This window comes from Sceloporus undulatus, chromosome 6 (genome assembly GCF_019175285.1).
Source record: "Sceloporus undulatus isolate JIND9_A2432 ecotype Alabama chromosome 6, SceUnd_v1.1, whole genome shotgun sequence".
In the NCBI taxonomy this organism is placed as follows: Eukaryota; Metazoa; Chordata; class Lepidosauria; order Squamata; family Phrynosomatidae; genus Sceloporus; species Sceloporus undulatus.
The window spans coordinates 54,295,611-54,316,616 of NC_056527.1; the positions used below are offsets into that span (position 1 = coordinate 54,295,611).

Here is a 21,006-nt window from a genome sequence, read left to right on the forward strand (position 1 = left end):
ACTGTCTTTTTATGTTAAAATCTTGACGCTAGCAATATGCCATGGATGATTGCTGTGCTGCATGTGGGAGTCTTCGCTTTAACTTCTCACTTAGAAAGTCTTCGTACACCAGAAGCTGTTATGCACCAGACAAACCACTGATCTATCAAACTTGGTATTGATTGGCAGCACCTTTCCAGGTTTCAGACTGATGATTTTCTTGGACTTATCTAGACCTACCTGAAGACATATCGGATTTAAACCAGAGAGTTTTGTTTGTTTGTTTGCATGCATGCATTGCACAACTGAGCTATAACCCTTCCATAAAGAAGGAGTAAGACAGCCATCAGTTGTCTTCTTATTCAGATCCTGAAGATAATCATTCAGTTTTTTGAAGACAGGATTTCTATTGTTGATTGTCTTCTGTGGATAAAAACCTATGTCACATTTGACTTTCACATAATATTGCACATGCAATGCAAATAAGTCTACAACAGATATATTCTCCCCGTCCATGTGTATGTACTTTTTAATGAGTCAGTCTACCCTACCTATCCTAATAATTTCTGGTTTAAATGGAAAAGGACTTCAATCTTCTTTGTCTAGGCACCTTCAGGAAATTTTTTACAGCCTTGGAGGCCCTCAGTGGTGACATGACTCATTAGAAAAGACCATAATGCTTGGTAAGGTAGAAGGCAATAGGAAAAGAGGAAGACCGCACTTCAGATGGATAGACTCAATTAAGTAAAGCATGGCCATGAATTTGCAAGACCCACTGTGCTATTTCTATTGCTGAGCATGCTACACTTGAATTTGATTACATTATTGAAATCATTGTAAGTTGCTTTAAGAACATCTTTGTATCTCTGCACCACCACCACCAATTGCAGGTCAATTTCCAATGGTGGATGTGGTGAAAACTGGCAATGGGAACAGTTAAATTCAAAAGGAGGTGGGACCATCCCCTCTTCTCACTTTCTCTTCCACTCTAGCCAAAGGGACAGGCCAATCTTTACTACACGTATTTACAAGGAAGTGTCTTTTCCCATCTTGTAATTTCATTGCTCTTTAGGTTTCGTGTGCCCTGGGTTTATGAAATCCCATTTAAGTATAAAGACTAAAATTAATTCTGGAATTTGAGTAGGTCTAGTTCACTTCCAACTTTCTTCCTTTTCCCCCCCTCTCATGAATGTTGCTGATGTGCCAAGCAAAGAAAGGTAATTTCGATACGGTTTCTGGGCCCAATTTTGTCATAATTATTTTTGGTGCAGAAAGGCCAGTAGCTCTGCAGATTCAGCACTCTGTAGGAATTGGAAGACTGAAAATGGATGATGCCTAATGCACTGTTTAAAAAATTCAGATGAGAATTTTGGAATAATCCCACCTATTTATCAGGGCTTGGAAAAGTTACCTTTGGAGACTACACCTTCCAAACACCAGAATGCTCGTGATTGTTGTCCAACATAATGGTCCTATGTTCTGTTATTTATGGGCAACTCATGTTGATTCAATCAGTTATGTTTAGTCTCTTTGGGTTGCTTGTTCCCATTACTACATCCACACATTCTTTTTTTAAAAAATGCATCATCTACTCTTCCTTATTCTTTTGCTGAGTGAGGCGACACATACCCACCCCACATATAGGGTTGCCATGCCTCCAGACCTCGAAACCGGGGGAAATGTAGGACAAAAGTTTCAAATGTAGGACACACAAAATTGTGTCCTACATATGAAAATTTTGTCCTACATTTCCCCTCGCCACTTGGGCTCCGCCCCCTGCTGCGATCGCAGTGAGGCCCGGGCGGGGCCCAGGCGATCGCGGCGGGGGGCGGAGGCCAAGCGGCGAGGCAAAGCCTCTGCCTTAAGGAGGATTTAACTCGCCGCCTGGGCCCCCGGCCTCGCCACGATCGCGGCGGGGGGCGGAGGCCAAGCGGCGAGGCAAAGCCTCCGCCTTAAGGAGGCTTTAACTCGCCGCCTAGGCCCCCGGCCTCACCGCGATCGCGGCGGGGGGCGGAGGCCAAGCGGCGAGGCAAAGCCTCCCTCAGCTTGCCACATCCTGCCCGGGGGCGGGGGCAAACCGGGGCGGGACCGTGCGGACCCGCCCCAAATTGGGAAAGTCCCGCTCCCAGGCGGGATATGGCAAGCCTACCCACATACATAAACTGAAAAGGGAATTGTGACAATCTTTTCCCCACTGCCTCTCTTCTTTCTACACACACAGCAGTTCTGCAAAACAATGGGGAGAAATGGACAGTCTCTCCCCTTTTCCTTTCTCCTGCTTGGTTTAAAACAAAACAACACCACTCTCTTGACAGAAGCAAAAAGAACCAGGAAAGTAGGGGTGAAAGGCTGAAATGTCCTGGAATTACCAAAATGCCTTCTGCATCACTGGAATAGAAGGTGTAATTAAAGGAGTAAAAAACACGATCTCCCTATATATTTGGTTAGTCTCAATGAGCTCTGTGAGTTTCAATGAACTTGGCACACAAATATCTTAGGTTACAATCCTAAACAATTTTTTGTTACTTTTAAGTATTTTTGGACTGCTTTGATTAGAGCCACAAGCAAGAAAATTTTGCACATGGCTTGACTGTAGGCTTCCTGGAAATATCTATTTGGGCCCCATGGGGGTATTGAAGTGAATAACCATTTGCTCTGATCTAGCATGGCTGTTCCTAATATTTTCTTAAGGTGAGATGCTTGAGGATAATTAGCTCATATACATAGCAGTCGTATTACACTTTCAAACCTCCAGTGAGCTTCCTTTCATCCATTTACTTCTCCAACACTTCTGCCTTTTAATTACTGAAGGAAAAAAAAACCATTGGCCATGGTGGGACTTCTCATTGGAGTAAACATGCATTGTATGGAACGGTCACAAATTGTGAAAACAATAGATGACAGTCAGCATGCAGTGTCCGACTCAAAAAGCAGCAGTGGAACTTGAATTTTATAAACAGGATGGTATATTCCCTTGGCAAATAATTGATCAACCAGTATCCACCCATACCTTTGTGCAATTTGATTCTGATTTAGTTTCTTGGCTAGATAGATAACTTTTATGGTAAGATTACTGAGTGAATGAGAATTCATTTGTATGGTTTTTTTTTTAAGATGCAAGATCATTGTCATAGAGAAGCTGTGTAGGAACTGGACAACAGCTATTTATTACTTTAATAGTACACTTTGGAAAACAGGCCAAAATCTTATCCAGGTTCTGGTACTTCATACCCCAACTAGAAGCACAATACTACATTTCCATTCTCCCTTTTAACTCACATGTCCAGCTAAAAAGAGAAGGAAGGGGACAGCAGAGAGAGCTGAAAAACCACTGAATGATACATTTAGATTGACATACATTGCCAGAACTGATGTTTTTCAGGAAATTGTTTTTCATAGATAATGTTGACAGGCTGTACTTCATTGTTAGACAGAAGCAGTTGACTCACGCCTTGAGCAACAGTCAACTATTATTTTTTTAAAAGGGACTTAACAGTAAACAGTTAGGGCATCTGTTCACAATGTATAGCCATGACCATATAAAATTGCTACTGGTAACTTTAGTTAGGACAATTTGTATCAGACAGTACAGCAAGAAAAACAATGATCAGATTTTGAGATAGCGAATGATTTCTGAACAAAAATTATTTTCATGGTGCTATACCAGATACTGAGGATGAGTTGGGAGTTTATCACACAGGAGGATTTTCTCTTAATTTCGAATGAAAAGAAAGTGGGGCCAGCAAATTTATGTGAATTCGAACTGCATTCAAACTGACTTCCCATTGCCCAAAAATAGCTTGCCATTGCCTGAAATTGCGCATGATCACCTCTCATGCAATAACGTGAAACTCTATGATTGCGTTTGGACTGACTTCCCACTGCCTGAAACTGCATGTGGTTGTCTATCACGCAATAACATGAAACCCCATGATGGCGTTTGGATTGCCATTGGATTATACTTCCAATTTCCCTTGTCTGATAAACTCCTTAGGCTTGTAGGGAAATCCTGTTACTGCATGGCTTGATTTGATAAACACTGAGATGCTTTACCAAGATATTTTTCCTGCTCTGTTTAACTAAAAAACACCCCCCCCACCAAGACCCTTACACTTTATTTAAACAAAATAGTAATAAAGTTAGATATGCAAATCTACAGTGACTGTTACAGTCTAGAGAAAAGGGATTCCTAAGTCTTGTTGTAATTGGAAGGACAGATTATTTGTCATTACCTTCCAAGAAAATTTGCAATTCAGAAAATACACTCACCAAGTTCAATGGAATGTATTCCCAGGTAAGTATGCACAGCATTGAAGCCTTATATACCTATTTACTCTGAAATCAGTCATATTGATTTTGGTAGAATTTACTCCTGGGAAAGTGGGCATATAATTGTAACCTCTGCATTCTGTTGTATTGCTGTTTTCTTTAATCTAATAGTTTAATATATCTTCAGTTATGTTTTATAAGAATCATGGAAGAGACCTTAAAGGCCATCCAATCCAACCTCCTGCTATGCAGGAACTCACAATCAAAGCATCCTTGACAGATGGCCATCAGCCTCTGTTAAAAACCTCCAAAGAAGGAGACTCCACCAGGCTCTGAGTGAGTGTGGTCTGTTTTTAAACAGCTCTTACTGTCAGGAAGTTTCCCCTAATGTTTAGGTGGAATCTTTTTTTTCCTGTACTTTGAGTCCATTGCTCTGTGTACTATTCTGTGGAGCAGCAAACAAACTTGCTCCAGCCTCAATTTGACATCCTTTCAGATCCATAAACATACCACCTCTTAACTTTCTCTTCTCCAGGCTAAACATACCCAGCTCCCTAAATTGCTCTTCATAGGGCATGGTTGCCAGATCTTTCACCATTTTGGTCATCCTCCTCTGGATAAGCTCCAGCTTGTGAACATCCTTTTTGAACTATGGTGCCCAGAATTGGACGCAGTATTTCAGGTGAGGCTTGTCCAAAGGAGAATACAGTGGTGCTATTACTTCCCTCCATCTAAACATTATATTTCTATTGATGCAGCCTAGAATCATATTGGCTTTATTAGCTGCTACACCACACTGTTGACTCATATTCAATTTGTGGTCTACTAGGACTCCTAGATCCCTTTCACATGTACTGTTGTCAAGCCAGGTGTCCCCCATCCTATATCTGTACATTTCATTTTTTCACCCTAAGTGTAGTACCTTACATTTCTCTGTATTTAAATTTATTTGGTTAGTTTTGGCCCAGCTTTCTGATCTATCAAGATTTTAAATTTTGAATCTGTCATCTGCGGTATTAGCTACTCCTCCTAATTTGGTGTCATCTGCAAATTTGATAAGCATGCCCACTATTCATTCACCCAAGTCAATGATAAAGATGTTGAATAGCTTTGGGCCCAGGACAGAACCCTGTGGCACCCAACTGGTCACTTCTCTCCAGGATGAAAAGGAGCCATTTTTGACCACCCTTTGAGTTCAGCCAGTCAACCAATTACAAATCCACTTGACAGTTGCCTAGGCCACATTTTACTAGCTTGTTTGCCAGAATAACAAGCCAATGTTGTCCAAAGGCAAATCTGGTGGTCATGTGTCCAGCTGAATACTGTTACCTTCCCACTGAAGTGGTACCTATTTATCTACTTGCATTTGCATGCTTTCGAACTGCTAGGTTGGCAGAAGCTGGGACTACTGAGAGGAGCTTACCCCAGGTCTCCAGCTACCAATCTTCCGATCTTCTTACCATCAGAATTGGCATCTTAACTAGTAAGGCACCACACTACCTCTTTACTTATTCTGTGCTGCATTTCCCCTAATGCATCACCTTCTCCATTTTCCTCAGGTTGAGTACCCTTTTCCTTTTGTGAGAAGACTGAGGCAAAGTAGGTGTTAATAAGTTCTGCCTTTTCTCTGCCGCCTTTTAGCATTTTGTCATCTTCTCCATGCATGGCCCTATTTCTTTCTTCCTTTTGCTACGACATAACCCCCCCCCCCAAAAAAAACCCTTTTTGTTGTTCTTAACCTCTCTATAAGCCTGAGCTCATTATGTCCTTTAAATTTCTTGACTTTCCCCCTTCACCTGCTATTTGTCTGAATTCCTTTTTGGTGATTTCACCTTTTTGCCTTTCCTTATATATGTCCCATGATTAGGATCAGATCTAAAATAGTTGATCCCCTTATTGTCTCTTCCACCTTTTGGACAATAAAATTGTTTGCCAAGCAACTGAGGAACTCTTGGTTGAGTTTGACTTCCAGAAAATACCAGGATAGTTGAAGTCATCTATCACTACTACATGTCTCCTTTCTGAGTGTGTGGTCATCTGTTCTAGAAAGGCATCATCCAATTTCTCAGTTGGACTTGGGGATCTATAGTAGTAGATTCCCACACATTGCTCTTGTTTCTCAACTTGACAACCTTTTTCAAAGGGGAAACCATTACCTTTTGTTTCTTTCCCCTTTAATTTTTAGCCAGATGTTGTCCACTTGGCTTCCAGGATTTAAGTCCTGGATCTCTTCACTGGTATAAACATTCCTGACATATAATGTTACTACTCCTCTCCTGTTTGGCCTATTTCTCTTTAAAAGATTATACCCTTCTATTAGTGCATTCTAGTCATGCGACTCATCCCACCAGGTTTCAGTGATGCCTATTACATTGTATTTGGTTTGCTGCTCAGTTAAAATATGTTTTTGTATATCTCTGTTGTATATCACATTGAAGGAATGACAGTAAAACGACTATTATTTTAAAAGTCAATCATATTCTCTGAAACAGGAAATGTATGCTTTAAAACCTTTATATAAAACCTTACAATTTAATTATGAGATTTTTCCTGCATTAAATAATTCCTCCAACTTTTCACCTACAGTGTGCCCGCATCATACACGGTTTTCAGCTTACACTGAAAGCTGTGTACTGGAAGAAGCTATGATGCGCATGCTGTGCTGCACCACATTGCATGCATACATGGTATTTCCCTTATGCTTGGCAGTCCAGAATGGATCCGCAGTGTAAGGGAAGGGCCCACTGTACTGAAAATCATAACAAAATTGACTGTGCAATAGATTTCTGCCTGGAGCACACTACTGGTGCACACTACTGCACATTGGAGGACTTCTACGGTGTAGACAAAGTTAGTGTAGAGAAGTAAGTTAGCTAATTTTTATCCCAGTTTGGGAAGAAAGTTTGAGTACAAGTCAAACCAGTCAAATAGAAGAAAATCCCCTTCAGAGTCCTTCCAGATGGATACTTCCTAGTGCTGCCAATCAAAAAGCATGGTGAGTTTACTCTGTGAAGGAAGAAGAGCTATGAAACAAAGAAAAGATCACACAATTGGGAATTATTGGACCAGCTATTGCCAAACCATCTTCTGAAGAAGTTTTTTCTTTGCACCAGTTGGTTTTGCCCGTTTTATAAGCTTTCTACTATATGGTGCACCTTGCTTTCTCATTTTGATGCATCAGAACCAAAAGGCTTGAAGGATGTAAGCAGCCTGTGTGACTGTGACCTGCTATGTCAAAGCCATGCACGATACTTCCATGGTTTCCATAAAAACTTTAACAGAAAACAAAATTAAAGGAACAAAAATGTTTTGTCACTGTCAGAAAAATGGCATGTTCAAAATATGACCACTACCAAATTCAGTATAAAATGGCATGTAGTTGTACTGGCCAATACCTACACATTAGATATTGCAACAGATATTACATACACTCCACAGAGTTCCCAAACAATCTTTTAATCTCTTAAAAACTGATTTCATGCTTGTTAGGTATACATAGATTCATGCTCTGGGCGTGTGATGTCTTAAGATGGTTTGATTTTGTGTGGGTGTATGTTTAACTTATTATTTGAAGAATGGAACTGTAGATGGAATTTTCAAGCAGGAACTTTTGTGGCAAGAAATAAACACAACAACTGCAAAACTGTTGTTTTTATTTTGGAACATGCAAAATACAGTCCATGCATCTGCCATTTTGAAAAATCTTTTCATTTCATAGCAGATAAACCCAAAGACATTTTGACTATCAACTTCCAATAAATGTTTCAAAATGCTTTACAGTGTAAAGATTATAAGAAATTTAGCAAAATTTCAACAAACCTGTATAAAAAACAGATACAGATAACTTTTCATTTCAAGGCGACATGCTGTAATGTAAAGAGTTATAATTTTGTTTTTCTCATAAAAAGTCTTCAACAGTACAATTGCTTAACCTTTACCTGCAAGCCTTTAGGCTACACATGCAAAAAAAATTGAGTTAAAAATCACCAAAACGTGCTATTTTCATTTAAGTACTGTAGTTGTAAGTAATAGCATTTCTGAACTCTTGAAAAGTGTCCAGGGAAGTTTAAGGAGCTAGTGTCCTGGAAGACTCATACTCTGTCATACATTTTGGTTTAATCGCTTTCCCATTGTAATAGTCCACCACTTGGTTTGGAACTTCAGCCAAAACACTTTTTGCTAACGCAGCTGGGGATGCCTGCAGGAAATGGTAGAAAATAACATTTGTTAACTCACATCGGGGCATCAGATGCCAATTATTTCATAATGAACAATGTAAAGATCATCACAAAAATATTGTGCTGTCAGCTTACGTCGGATTCGCCACTTCAGTCTAGCCAAGCATCTGTGGGTATGCTAAATACTGCAACTAGCTCTGTTGAACCTGTCCACTTTATTATACAGCTATGAATAACTAGCATGCTCTGAATACCATCACAACCTATGAAACAAGTGGCGCTTTGTCATTCATTTTGTCATTCACATTACAATAGTATAACTTAAATTCACAGTCCTATCTAGCACGTCAGCTGTCCAGAGACAAAGAAATTTCCAATGTCATTTCCATTATTCACTATTCATGAAAAGCCTTTACAAATCTACACAGGTCTTTGTGTGCTCTGAATATTTGTTGATTTTCACATTTTTGTACACTTCAGCTCTCCAGAGTTTCTCTTGTAGCTGTGAATCCTATGATTTCTCCATAATTATACATTTCTAAAACTAAATTCACTCCATTTGACTTTTCTCTGCTATATTTGTGAATCAAGTACTTACTGGAGAGTCATCAGATACATTCTGTAGTCTTATCTTTATTATTTTATTACTTGCATTTCATTAACTTTTTTGAAATGTACTCTGTTCAAGCTGAACTCAGTACTCACTTCCATTGAACTCAAGGGACTTACTTTGGGTAGAGACAATCAGAAATGTACTGTTACTGTACTATCAATGTGCTCATTTAGGTTTAGTTGTTTCAGAATTCTGCACGATAACAGAAAGCTCAATATCTATGCTTTAAAAATGTCTCAGCTGTTTTTTCTGTTTATTTTTCTGTCACAACTTTTGTACATCATCCAGTTTTTTAGCCATTAACATTATATTATCATGGTAGGAAACCAAATTGATTACCGTTTAGCTTAAAACTATATTGGCATTCTTCTTCACTCTGTCTAAAAATAAACTCAGTTTTCATGTAAATTCCATGATAGTGAAAAGAGTTGTTTACCTTACATTCTGGCCTGAATCCTATTAGTATTCCTAATTACCACAGAATCATTGTGTCAGTGGAAATTACACAAGTGTTTGCTCTCCATTTAACAATTAATTGAATAGGCTTACTCTAGTTGGAACTAACCAACAGGATTCAGGCCATTATTTGTGATTATGGCAAACATTATGTACAAAAATATTGTCCTTTCCAGGAGTCAGGATAGCCTGACTGTCATAAATCTGGGTACACCTGCTCTGCATCACACGTGGCATGGAATCATCTTCTCCTAAGGTATTTTCAAACATTATACTTAAAATCATATATGAGCCTCTGTGCAATGCTTAGATGTTCTAAATACAGAAAATATGAGAGTAGGGTAGGAAACCTCATGCCCTAGAGCCAAAACTGGCTTGGGGAAGCCAGAAGGTCCCACCTCATCCCACATGTCTTGATCATTGGATGTTCCTTAGTTTTTCTACAAGATTTTCTTATTCCAAAAATGGGGAATACTTTTTCTATGGCTTACCTGCTGGCTGCAAAAGCTTTCAGTCAAAGTATGAGTGAATTTGATCTCACCTTTCTGTTTTTGGCCCCATCTGTCACTGAAATGCAGCCTCCAAAGAACTTGTCTGAAATTGAATTTGCCCGTGTACCAGAATAATGTCCCTGACCCTTGCATGTGAAGTTTTTAAAGAGAAAAATTACATGTTTTGCATAACTCTCTTCCTCCATTTTCTTTTGTGACATTATGGCATCTTGTTGTGAGACTTCCTATCTTTATTCTTGTTATTTAGGACAGTTTGCAAATGGAGGGAAACTCATGATATTACAATGCATGTTGTACCTTTTGCATAATCTGCATCAACTGTAACATTCTTCAGTTGTGGAGCATACATGAACACTGTGAGATAATTATTCTAAGGAAAACTCACAGGTGAGCAGCCTACAACCATTAGTTTCTTAACTTAATGTAAAAAAAACTGTTATGGTTTTGTTTTACAATAAGACTTAACAAAAGTACTTAACAATTCATAACAAAAGTTCTTTAGTGCCACTAAACAAGGGCCATTTCATGCCTATATCATTTACAAGTTCTGGATTATTGTGTGAACTCTGGAAATCCTGCTAATAATAAGTAAAGTTCTAATAGGAAACATACAAATATACATACAAACACACCGAAAGTCACAGAGCATGGAATAAAAATATATTCAGTGCACTATAATTATTTTCTGCCCCATTTCTGGAGTCTGCCTTACACTTCAATCCTGTGCATGCCTACCCAAAAGTAAGCTTCACTCAAATGAAAATAACTTACGTAAGTGTGTATAGGCTTGTGCTCACAATTCATTTTTAATGACTACAGTATTCAAATCTAAATGTGGGAAATACAATATAAATGAGGCAACTTCACACAATGAACATTAGGCTTGTTTTTTCCTTAGTTTATTGGTAAAATGCATACACACACTTCTGTTTTAAATAATCCTACTGAATTTACTTTTGGTTAAATGTGATTAACAGTATCACCTAGAAATCTGGAAATCTTTAATATGTAAATTCTTTATGCAGATGGAAAGTGATAGTGATTTTCTTGCTGGGATGAAAGTTGGTCAACGCCAAAAATGTGGCAGCTGGAGTTTGGGTTGAAAGAACTGTAGAATTTAGTGTGTATGTGTTTTCTTTGAAAAGGCATATCACGGAACCAGGGATATACATCTTTGCTTATTTTATTCTCACATGTAAACAAACATTTTTTTAAAAAAAAATTCTGTTGGTCAAGATTATAAGATTTTGAAAATGCATTTTCCAAAAATTTTTTTTACACTTACTTAAATATTCAGTGGGAGAAAAAAGCTTATGCAAAATACATGCTGGTTGTAGAAAAAATACAGTCGGCCCTTCTTAGAAACAGATTTTTTTTATACACCGATTCAAGCATACACGGTTTGAAAATATTCAAAAAGGATAAATTTTAAATATCAAACCTTGATTTTCCATTTTTTTTAAAATAAGGGACACCATTTTGCTATGTCATTATATTTAATGGGACTTGAGCATACACAGATTTTGTTATACACAGGGGATCTTGGAACCAAACCCCAGCGTATAACAAGAGTCCACCATATTATTAATTAAACATATTTGGATTAATGTGAAATCAAAGGCTTTTACAGCTGGCATCCATAGTTTTGCAGGTTTTTTGTGGGTTTTCAGACTGTGTGGCTGTGCTCTGGAAGAGTTTATTCCTGATGTTTTGCTAGCATCTGTTGCTGGCATCTTCTCTGAAGATGCCAGCCACAGATGCTGGTAAAACATGAGGAATAAACTCTTCCAGAACACAGACACACAGCCCAAAAAACCTACGCACACACTAAAAAGAAACCTATATTGGGATTACTTTGTTACCCTCCAAACAGTTCAGTGGTCCTCTATTTTTATGACTGTCAAGGCCAAGTGTTTGCTTCCTTTATCGAATGCTTCCCACTTCAGGATAAATGAGTACACTTTTACTATGCCACTTATATGCGACTTGAGCATCCATACATTTTGGTATCCATGGGGAGTCCTGGAACCAAACCCCAGAGGATACTAAGGGCCCACTGTATACTCTTAGGACTTCATTCTGAACAAGTGAATGGATTGAGATCTCCTGATCTAGAAACTTCTGACCTTCTGATTTTAAATAAGTGCTGAAGAAGATTTTAAGAGTATACACACTGGCAGAAACACATCTTGAGAAGCACATTGAAGAAGTTTCTTGTGGATTTTATACTCAGGACAACAGCAGGGAAGGAATGCACTGAATTCCTTTCCACCACTGTTCTAATCTTACTAATTATCAGCCACTCGTAGGCAATGCAACTTGCCTTTTTAAAAAACAAACCAACCTTGTACCTTAGATACAAAAGTGCATCTTACACATGAAACCTTTAGCCCTTAGCCATGAAAGCAAGATATGAAACAGTCCAGTGTTAGAATTCCTGAACATAGGAATACACTAGTAACTTCCCAAAGAGAACACAGTGAAAAATGATCTTACATGTTTGAAGTTTCTGAATGGCACAAACTGAACAATGTCACGAAGCACAGGCTCTCCTTTGGGAGACCTCAGGATCCCGTCATCCCCATCTAGCATCTGCATGTCACTGAAATCGGCGTTTCCAACTCCAACGATGATGACCGACATGGGGAGGTGGGAGGCATGAACAATGGCTTCACGAGTGTCAGCCATGTCTGTGATGACACCGTCCGTCAGAATCAGCAAGATGAAATATTGCTAAAAGGTTTTAAAAGGAAAATCAAAGCTCCATTTCTGCTCAGCTTAAATAAATGTTTCAGAGGTTTATACCCTGTCACCCACCAGTGATTTGTTGATGTGCTATTAATGAGGGTGACAGGGAAAACTGTGTGTGTGTGTGTGTGTGTGTGTGTGTGAGAGAGAGAGAGAGAGAGAGAGAGAGAGAGAAATACAACACAAGCAAATACTTATGCCTAACTAAACAAATATATTTTTAATAGATTGTGCATGTGTGCATGCACATGTAGAAGCTAGCTATTCTGATTAAGGAGCACTGACACCAATAGCAATAGAAAACAAACATTTTATTATAGGATCACCATTAGTGATAGGAAAACTCTCTAAGGGTGCTACACTAAGCTAACCTAGAACTGGAGAAACAGGACTAAGTCACTTTTGGAATAGTGATAGAGTAAACCAACTCCTGGCTGGCATGGCTTGGGACCTGCGGCAGTGGTGGGAGCAGGCCATGCAGTCACTGTGGTCCTGGCCCAATCACAGCTGGAGCGGCCTCTGGATGCTCCTTCCCGGCCATCTGCTTCACCCTCAAGTCCTCAGACTCCCTTAGTAACTTTGCCTGCCTATTTCCTTTACATGGCTAAACTGTATTTCTAAATGCTTAACTGAAGTTTTAAGATACTGCAGTGGTAGAGATTTGGAGACTGAAGGAAAATTTAATGGTGGGCAGAATTTTTATTTGGAGGGCAATGCAAGGAAGTATTTGATAAGAAAAGGAAGGAAAAAGAGCTCAAAAGGTTCTGCTTTGGAAAAGAATCTTCCAATTGAAAGAGGTTCAGGATGGCAGCATATAATCTGAATTGCAATTTTAAATTTGCACAAGGTGGTACAAGTGGCATCCTTGGCTCCATATAGTAGAATGGCCAATCTAGTTGTTAATTCAAGTCGTTGTAAAGGGGACTGAAATGATGAATTATGACCCAGATTCAGTCGTGACTAAATGCCACTGAAACCAAAGAGTCTGATATGGAGAGTGATTTCAAGAAGATTTAAGAGATTATCGCATGGCTCCCCCCCCCAATCTGGACATGGGCTGAGACCGTGTATAAACGGATGTTATCACAGAGTTCCATGGCCAGATTGGAGTCATCTCGTGCCCAATCGGGACTTCTCCCACACTCTGCAATGAATGGAAAAGTACCGTTTTTTGGATAAGTATGGTAGAAGTCCCGATCAGGTACAGGATGCCTCCAATCTGGGCACAGAGCTATGCCATAACAGAGGGTCTTAGCCCATTCTCAGCCCGTACCCAGATCCGGAGAAAACAGCTGGTGTGATAATCTCCTTTATCCCAGATCAATGTGGATGGAATTGCCACGATTCAACTACGTATCTGAAAAACCTGTTTCCCTATATTAGTCTGCCTGTGCTGTAAGATCTGTAGGGAAGAGTTTCTCTTGGTCTGATCACCATCCCAGGCATGTCTGGTGAGAACATGAGAGAGAACGCTCTCAGTGGCCGCTCCCAAGTTATGGAAGTCCCCGGGAGGTCTGCTTGGCCCCTCTCCTTCCTGTTTTTCTACTGGCAGATGAAGATCTTTTTATTTAAAGATACTTTTGGGTTTTAGTCTATGTGGCAGATAAAGCTTTTAATGGGGCATCCGTGTAGCATTTCTATTTTATTATCTTTTAAAATATTTTTAGCACAGTTTTTAATTTGTTTTTAATGATGCTTTAACTGTTTTTAATTTATGTTTTTTTAAAATAAAAAATTAGTTTCTATTTTAATTTTTGTATTAACAGTTTTTAATAATGTATTGCATTTTTAAAATATTGTATGCCAACTTGGATCCCATGCTGGGAGAAAGTTAGGAATATTAATTGATTGATTGATTAATTAAATACAACTACAGACAGATAGAAACCTGGTACTGTGATTATATTAACGCTACGGAAACAATACTGATATAATCAAGAAGCACTATTTCTGTCTTACATGCAGATAATCACATTCTTTCATAGCCACTTATCTGTAGATACGTTACGCATCTCACCATTCTCCTGCTCTCTCACTGGGAATTGCCACAACTAGAATGCACAAAGTGTACATTGAAATGGTGGAGGGAAACTCATCTTTCTATATTTTTAATCACTCAGAAAGTGAGTGTGTAGGGAAGGTTAGAATACACTAATAGGTAATGTATGTTATTGTTCACGAGAATGCAGCTGATCTCCCACCCCTGCAAGGAGGCCTAGTTTGGTTTGCATTTCTCACCGATGCCTCCTTAGTGTTGATTTCTTCTGAAGCTGATTTAGCCACCTTCTGAATGATGGGAGCAATGTTTGTAGGCCCATAAAGCTGAAGCTTAGGGAGGCAATTTTGATATGCTTCAACCACTCCTTGGATCCCTTAGGTAATAAAAGAATATGAAGCAAACAGAGTTAAAGGTGGTCAATCAAACAAAATAGCAATGATTCATAGTAAGAGCCCCAGTCTTGTCCAAAACACTTCTGTGTGCGACGAGAAAAGGGCAAAGATTCTGCCTGTCTACTCCACATACAGATGCTGAGAAGACTGGCTACTGGTCTTTTCTAAGCTTTTATCACTGTTTTCATGTGTCTGAAGGGCTGTCACACAGAATACAGAGCAGGCTTATTCTTTGTTGCTCCAGAGGGATGGACTAGAGTAGAATCCATGCTTGGAAGCAACAAGTAAACAGTCTTGGGCAGGTTAATTTTATTAGTTGGAGCAGGCAACTGTGAGAAGACCAGTTGGGGATTATTTTCTACTTTGGAGCAACAGGGGACACAGATAACAAAACCACAAAAAGCCAATCAAAACCAAACCAAACCAAACCAAAAACAAAATTACTAAATGTTCATTTCTGCATTTGCAAAAAGGTATTCTGGGATGCTAAACTATGCAAGCAAAGAGATGCTATTTTAAAGGTGAATTGTTGAATGATTTGAAGAAAGACAATTTGCCTTTTTATGGCCAGAAGGTTTGCAGTTTTAGGATGTTTGGAGGGATGAAGCGGTAAAAAAAACAGCCTTGGAAAGATGCATTCTGCCTCCCTCCCTGAGACTTGTAGTCCCAACTAGAGTAGACCCATTGAATGAATTGTTGTAAAGACCAGAATTCTCTCTGACTACATTATAAAAGTGATTCCTGCAATTTCCCTCTCACACAAGTGATCTACAGCACTTTCCTGCCAATTTATTCTGCACAGCTGCGACTCTGAAGAATTTGTTCAAAGCAGCTCTCTCCTGCTGACCTGACCTCTTTTAGATGTTATGCCATATATAATTCATGAGCCTTGCTTTCCTTCTCACCAGCAGCATTTAACTGTGCATATTGCAGATATTAATCGCACTGTGTGATATTAGCGCACTTTGCAAATGCATTCCATTTTTACAGTCAGTAGAGGCTTTCAGTAATCATTTGGGCATCAGAAAACCTCAACAGATTGAGGCTTTTAGATTTTAATTATTAGATGGTGATATCTTGGTAGCATTCCCCCCCCCCCCGGTGTTCTTAGACAAATATTTCTTTATAGTGACATAAAGAAGTTAGCAAAAAATGCCATTTTCTAAAGATACTTTTCTAAAAGAACCATACTGACATCTGAAAAATATAATTTCTTGAAATTTTTGGAATGATTTGCTCGCAGTCTGTTGACTTATATGTCTCATTTGAAATGTTGATCTCTAACTTTTCCAGGGTGCTCAGTGTAACTGGCATTCAAGACAATTAAAATAATATTTCCATAAGCATCTTAATTGCATTAAATCAAAATAATTGGCCCACATATCCCAGTAGTGGCTACTGAGACTAGGAGTACTGTTTACAAAATTAGGAGAATTAAAAAAGTTAGAAAAATATTTCAATATTTAAAATTATCTGGAGGTCCACAGATCCCCATCCCTAGTATACTGATGGGCAGTGGCTTTTCCAGGGTTCTTTCTAGCCTTGACTGATGATGTCAAGCACTGAACCTGAGACCACCTGTATACCGGAGTACATGCTTAACAGTTGTCAGTCAGTCTGTCACTTGAGTTTTAGATAGAGGTCTTTTTTACTGTACCAGCTAGCTCGCTGAAACAAAGATTTATAATCCTACACCTTACAGTGCGCCTGTGTTATACGCGGGTGTGCCTTACACAGACTCCAGCATATGCTGGAGGCCCACGCTGGAAAAAGCCTCAGCGCATCCAGATGATGTAACAGTGTGCACGCCACGTGCCGCCGCATGCACAAGCCCCATTATCCTCAATGGGGCTTGAGCATACGTGGAATTCCCCTTACGCGGGGGGTCCAGATCCCTCGCGTAAGGGAAGAGCCCACTATACTTCTCAGAAATTAGTCTGAGTTCAAAAGGATCGATTCCTGAGTAGATGAAAATAAAATTATAATCTAACCTAATCTAAACTAAATTTTATAAATTTACAACTCAAATAATGACAGCACATAACATCTATTCATTCATCTTTCATTAGGAAGGTGCCAAAATCTGTGACTCTGGGTGTAAAAATCCTCTTGAGAGCTAGGAGAGTAGTATGCTACTCTGGCCTTACTTGTGGAATTGTGGAAGGAACAGATGCATTTGGACTGGTGGAGTCTGGGGAAGCTGTGTGTGCATGTATTTCTAGAAGCACTGTGGACTGCTGTATATACCAGGTGAATTCTTGCATAAATGAAGCATCTTTGCACAAACTGGTAAGAAGTCCAAATGCTTGCAAACCAGTCACACACACACCATTAAGCCCTACCAGCATTCTGGCTTTGTTTCAGTTTGTCTCATGCCTTATACAAGTGGTTCCCAATTTGTGGGTCCCCAGATGTTGGTGAATCACATCTCCCAAAATCCTTCACAACTGGCCATGCTGGCTGATGCTTCTGCAAGTTGAAGTCCAACAACATCTGAGGAACTACGCTTGGGAACCACTGCTTTATACATTATTTCAAGGAAATATAAGAATTAACAGAGTGCTAAATCTGATGAGCCAGCTTGTTTGCCACAACAGTATAGTTACCTGCACATTCCGGGTTGTCTTCATTAAAGTTGATTGCAAAATCATGAGAGACCTGTGAACCAAACAACCCCCACCCCAGATAAAATTTTAGTTCAGAAAAGTGATTCAGTTATAGATGGAGAGATGGATATCTCTGCTTAGTCACTAGAAATATTTCATTCAGAGTAGTTCCTTGTTTCCACTGTTGGAATTTGTAATGTGCCTCAGCAGAATGTGTTTGCCCAGAGCTGAGTCACAAGAATTTATCTTCTACTGACAAGAGGAAATCTCAAAATTAATCTCAAAACACATCACTGTGTTTACTGCATTCCTATTTGAATGCAGTAATTCAAATTTCTAATGCTAATTTCACTGCGTGTGTGTGTACTTATGTCCCTTCAAGTTGCCTATTAACTTATGGCAAACTCAAGAATCTGATAGGGTTTTCTTAGGCAAGGAATACACAACCGTGGTTTTCTTTTCTCTGAAATGTTGCTGACAGCACCTCCTATTCATTGGTGTTCTCCCATCTTAGTACTAACCAGGGCCAACCTTGCTTAGCTTCTAAGATCAGCCAGGATCTAGTGCCTTTGGGGTAACCTTAACTTAAATTGACCAGGCTTAAACATTCAGTAAATGCTCCTAGGCAAAATGTGATCTTACAACTAAGTATTTAATAGTACGGACAATGTATATAACTTTCCAGCTACATGTCTACTAAGAGAAAAATAATCAGAATTTAATATTCAGGAGACCATTTTTCCAGCTTTTTCAGAACTATATGTGATATTATATTTGTCTAATCTTTCATTTATTTCAACTTATCACAAGAAAAACAACACATTTCCCCCATAACTGGCTATTTCATTGGCCATTGTATGTCATCATTATGTTTGGAGGGGGTGTTATAAACAGCGTAACTGATCCTATCTTGTATTTTCTCCCTATTAAGATGGTAATTTAGATGGCAACTGTTGAGGGTAAAGCCAATGTTACCTCTTACCTTACATATGAATTGCAAAGAGGTTCCCCTCCAATCCCCCCCTGCCACACACACACATTTAAACAACATTCCAACACACAGAGCTCTGCAAGGCCCTGTTGCTTCCTCCAGTGCATTTCTCCTGTGAAGCCCACCACTATAAGAAATAATGAGGCATATTGGAGGAAGTGTCAGAAGAAACAACAGGGACACAACCAGTAGTTCAAGACCTTTCTGTAAAAGCTCTAAAATGAGAGGAAACACATACACTAACACTCCCACAGCAACCTAATGACTAAGGAAGCATCTTAGCATCAAGTCATTTTCTCCAAACCCCTGATAACACAAAATGCGTAACAGGGGAAGATGACAATGCTTTTTAATATACATGAATTAACATGCAAGTTTATTTTCCCATGCTCTGGTCTAAACTTAAAACAGTTTTATTGGCTATGGTTTACTGATGAGTTAGTAACCCAGTCCAGTAAATAATGTATGTATCAAGTAAGAGCATAGTACAAAGCACAAACTATAGCATGAAACTTTTCCAATAGCACAAAATGCAAGGCTTTTGTGGGCTCTTTTGCAAGACTCCCCTAACAGGACCTCTGCCTTAATGAGCCTACTTTCTAACTAACATTTTTGCCAGGTATTGTAGCTCATCTTCATCCTATTTGTTATGGCAAAAAGCCGGGAAGCAAACAGGAAACACAATTTACCACTCAGTACTCACCACAAAAAATGACATCAATTACTCACTACCACTACTGTCTCAGCCAAAATGAGAAATGGATGTACAAGTTGGTTTCAATGGTGGAGAGAAACAGGAGGCTCATGGGGATCTCCTCAGGGGGTCCCAATGGGACAAGGGACCTTGGAAGATGTCTTACCATTTTGACCCTTGTGCCAACCCTACTTTCTAGTCTAGTAGTCACACATATCATATAGTGTCCAGTCAACACATTCAAATATAACTGCACTCTCCTTTTTCTTTATCAATGTATATCCCTCTCCCCAATTTAGCGAACTACTCTTTTTACACCATCAATGAATCACAAAGCAGAGTTGCTTCAGTTCAGAACATTAATTAAATGTTCAGAGCATTCATTTAAAAAAGGGATTTCCCTCCCCCCATCTATTATATTAATTCCATCTGTTTGATATTTAGGCTGGGTGTCCATGCTTCAAAAATAATGTTTTCTAAAAATAAAATTTGTCACAATAGGAGGGGAAATTGAAAGGCATGGGTACTCTGTAATATGTTAATTTTATGTGAAGAGCCAAAGGCTTTCGAATTATTTTCATTGGCATAACATTGGTTTGGAGCTCATAACTATGCATAAAGTGATATCGATTGAGCAGAGAGCCTCAGAGACTCCAGCTTCTTAGGTGATTCGAAAATTGCTTCTGCCACTCATCCGTCTCTCCTGCTGAGTTGTGCTACTTTCTCACCAGCTCCCCCACAGACGTACATGTCCTGTTCTCATTCATGAGTTGTCTGTGCAGCATCAACCTACACACTATGATATATGTACACCAAGAGAATAAGGAAGATTCACCTGTACACCTACTTTATAGTCCGGAGGTATCCTGGCTCCAAAACCATAAACCGGGAACATTTTATCACTGAAATGAAAACAAATAGAGGGTTTTTTATTGGGGGGGTTCCTTTGAGAATGTTGCTTTGTTATGCACATATTAAGGATCCTGTCACATTGCATAATTAGAAGACTATGTTTAAATATTAATTGCCATGAATGCATCCTATCAATCCCGGGATTTGGAATTTGGAAAGGCACTAGACCTCTCTGAGTAAAAATTCTAAATACTCTTCTCTAAACTGCAAATTCTTGGATTTCATAGGATATTTCCATGGAAGTTCAAGTGAAACTTTAATTTCGTAGTGTGACCAGGATTAAGCCTGCTTCAGTTTTACTCACATACACCACAAAGCAGAAGGTTTTGCAAAGACCATGTCATTTGTCATTGCTCTTTGAATGTTCAAAAGGATCTGTTCCTTTCTTTTCATGTTTGTTTTCCTCCTTATGCTATTAAAGGATAAGATTCTAATGGATTCCTAGTTCTGTTCTGCAAGTTGTTGAAGTTAATATACATTTCCTATTATGATTATTCCCTAATATTTGACTAATCTGTTTTCATATACAATTAAGAACTGATTTTTGTAAAACTTTACATCCCAAGCTAACAATGGAGGGAAGTTTTTTTTTAAAAAAACAAGCTGAATTGTAAATTATACTCAGATGATGCACTCAAGTTACCTAGACTTGTCTAC

The 21,006-nt window shown here is 39.0% G+C and overlaps 1 protein-coding gene across 3 annotated transcripts in view; it reads right to left on the reverse strand.

Annotated features, from left to right (window-relative positions):
• Nucleotides 1-7,903: 7,903 nt before the first annotated feature.
• Nucleotides 7,904-21,006, reverse strand: part of CPNE4 (copine 4) — a 218,179-nt gene continuing 205,076 nt past the window's right edge. For 2 of the 3 annotated variants that reach the window (XM_042477128.1, XM_042477131.1), the window contains 5 exons: nt 20,273-20,339; nt 17,753-17,804; nt 14,994-15,127; nt 12,504-12,740; nt 7,904-8,446 (listed from right to left, as the gene is read on the reverse strand). In XM_042477128.1, the coding sequence (XP_042333062.1) occupies nt 8,315-8,446; nt 12,504-12,740; nt 14,994-15,127; nt 17,753-17,804; nt 20,273-20,339 (622 nt within the window). In that variant the 3' untranslated portion in view covers nt 7,904-8,314. The remainder of the gene's footprint in view (nt 8,447-12,503; nt 12,741-14,993; nt 15,128-17,752; nt 17,805-20,272; nt 20,340-21,006) is intronic. The other variant, XM_042477130.1, reaches the window with a different exon arrangement.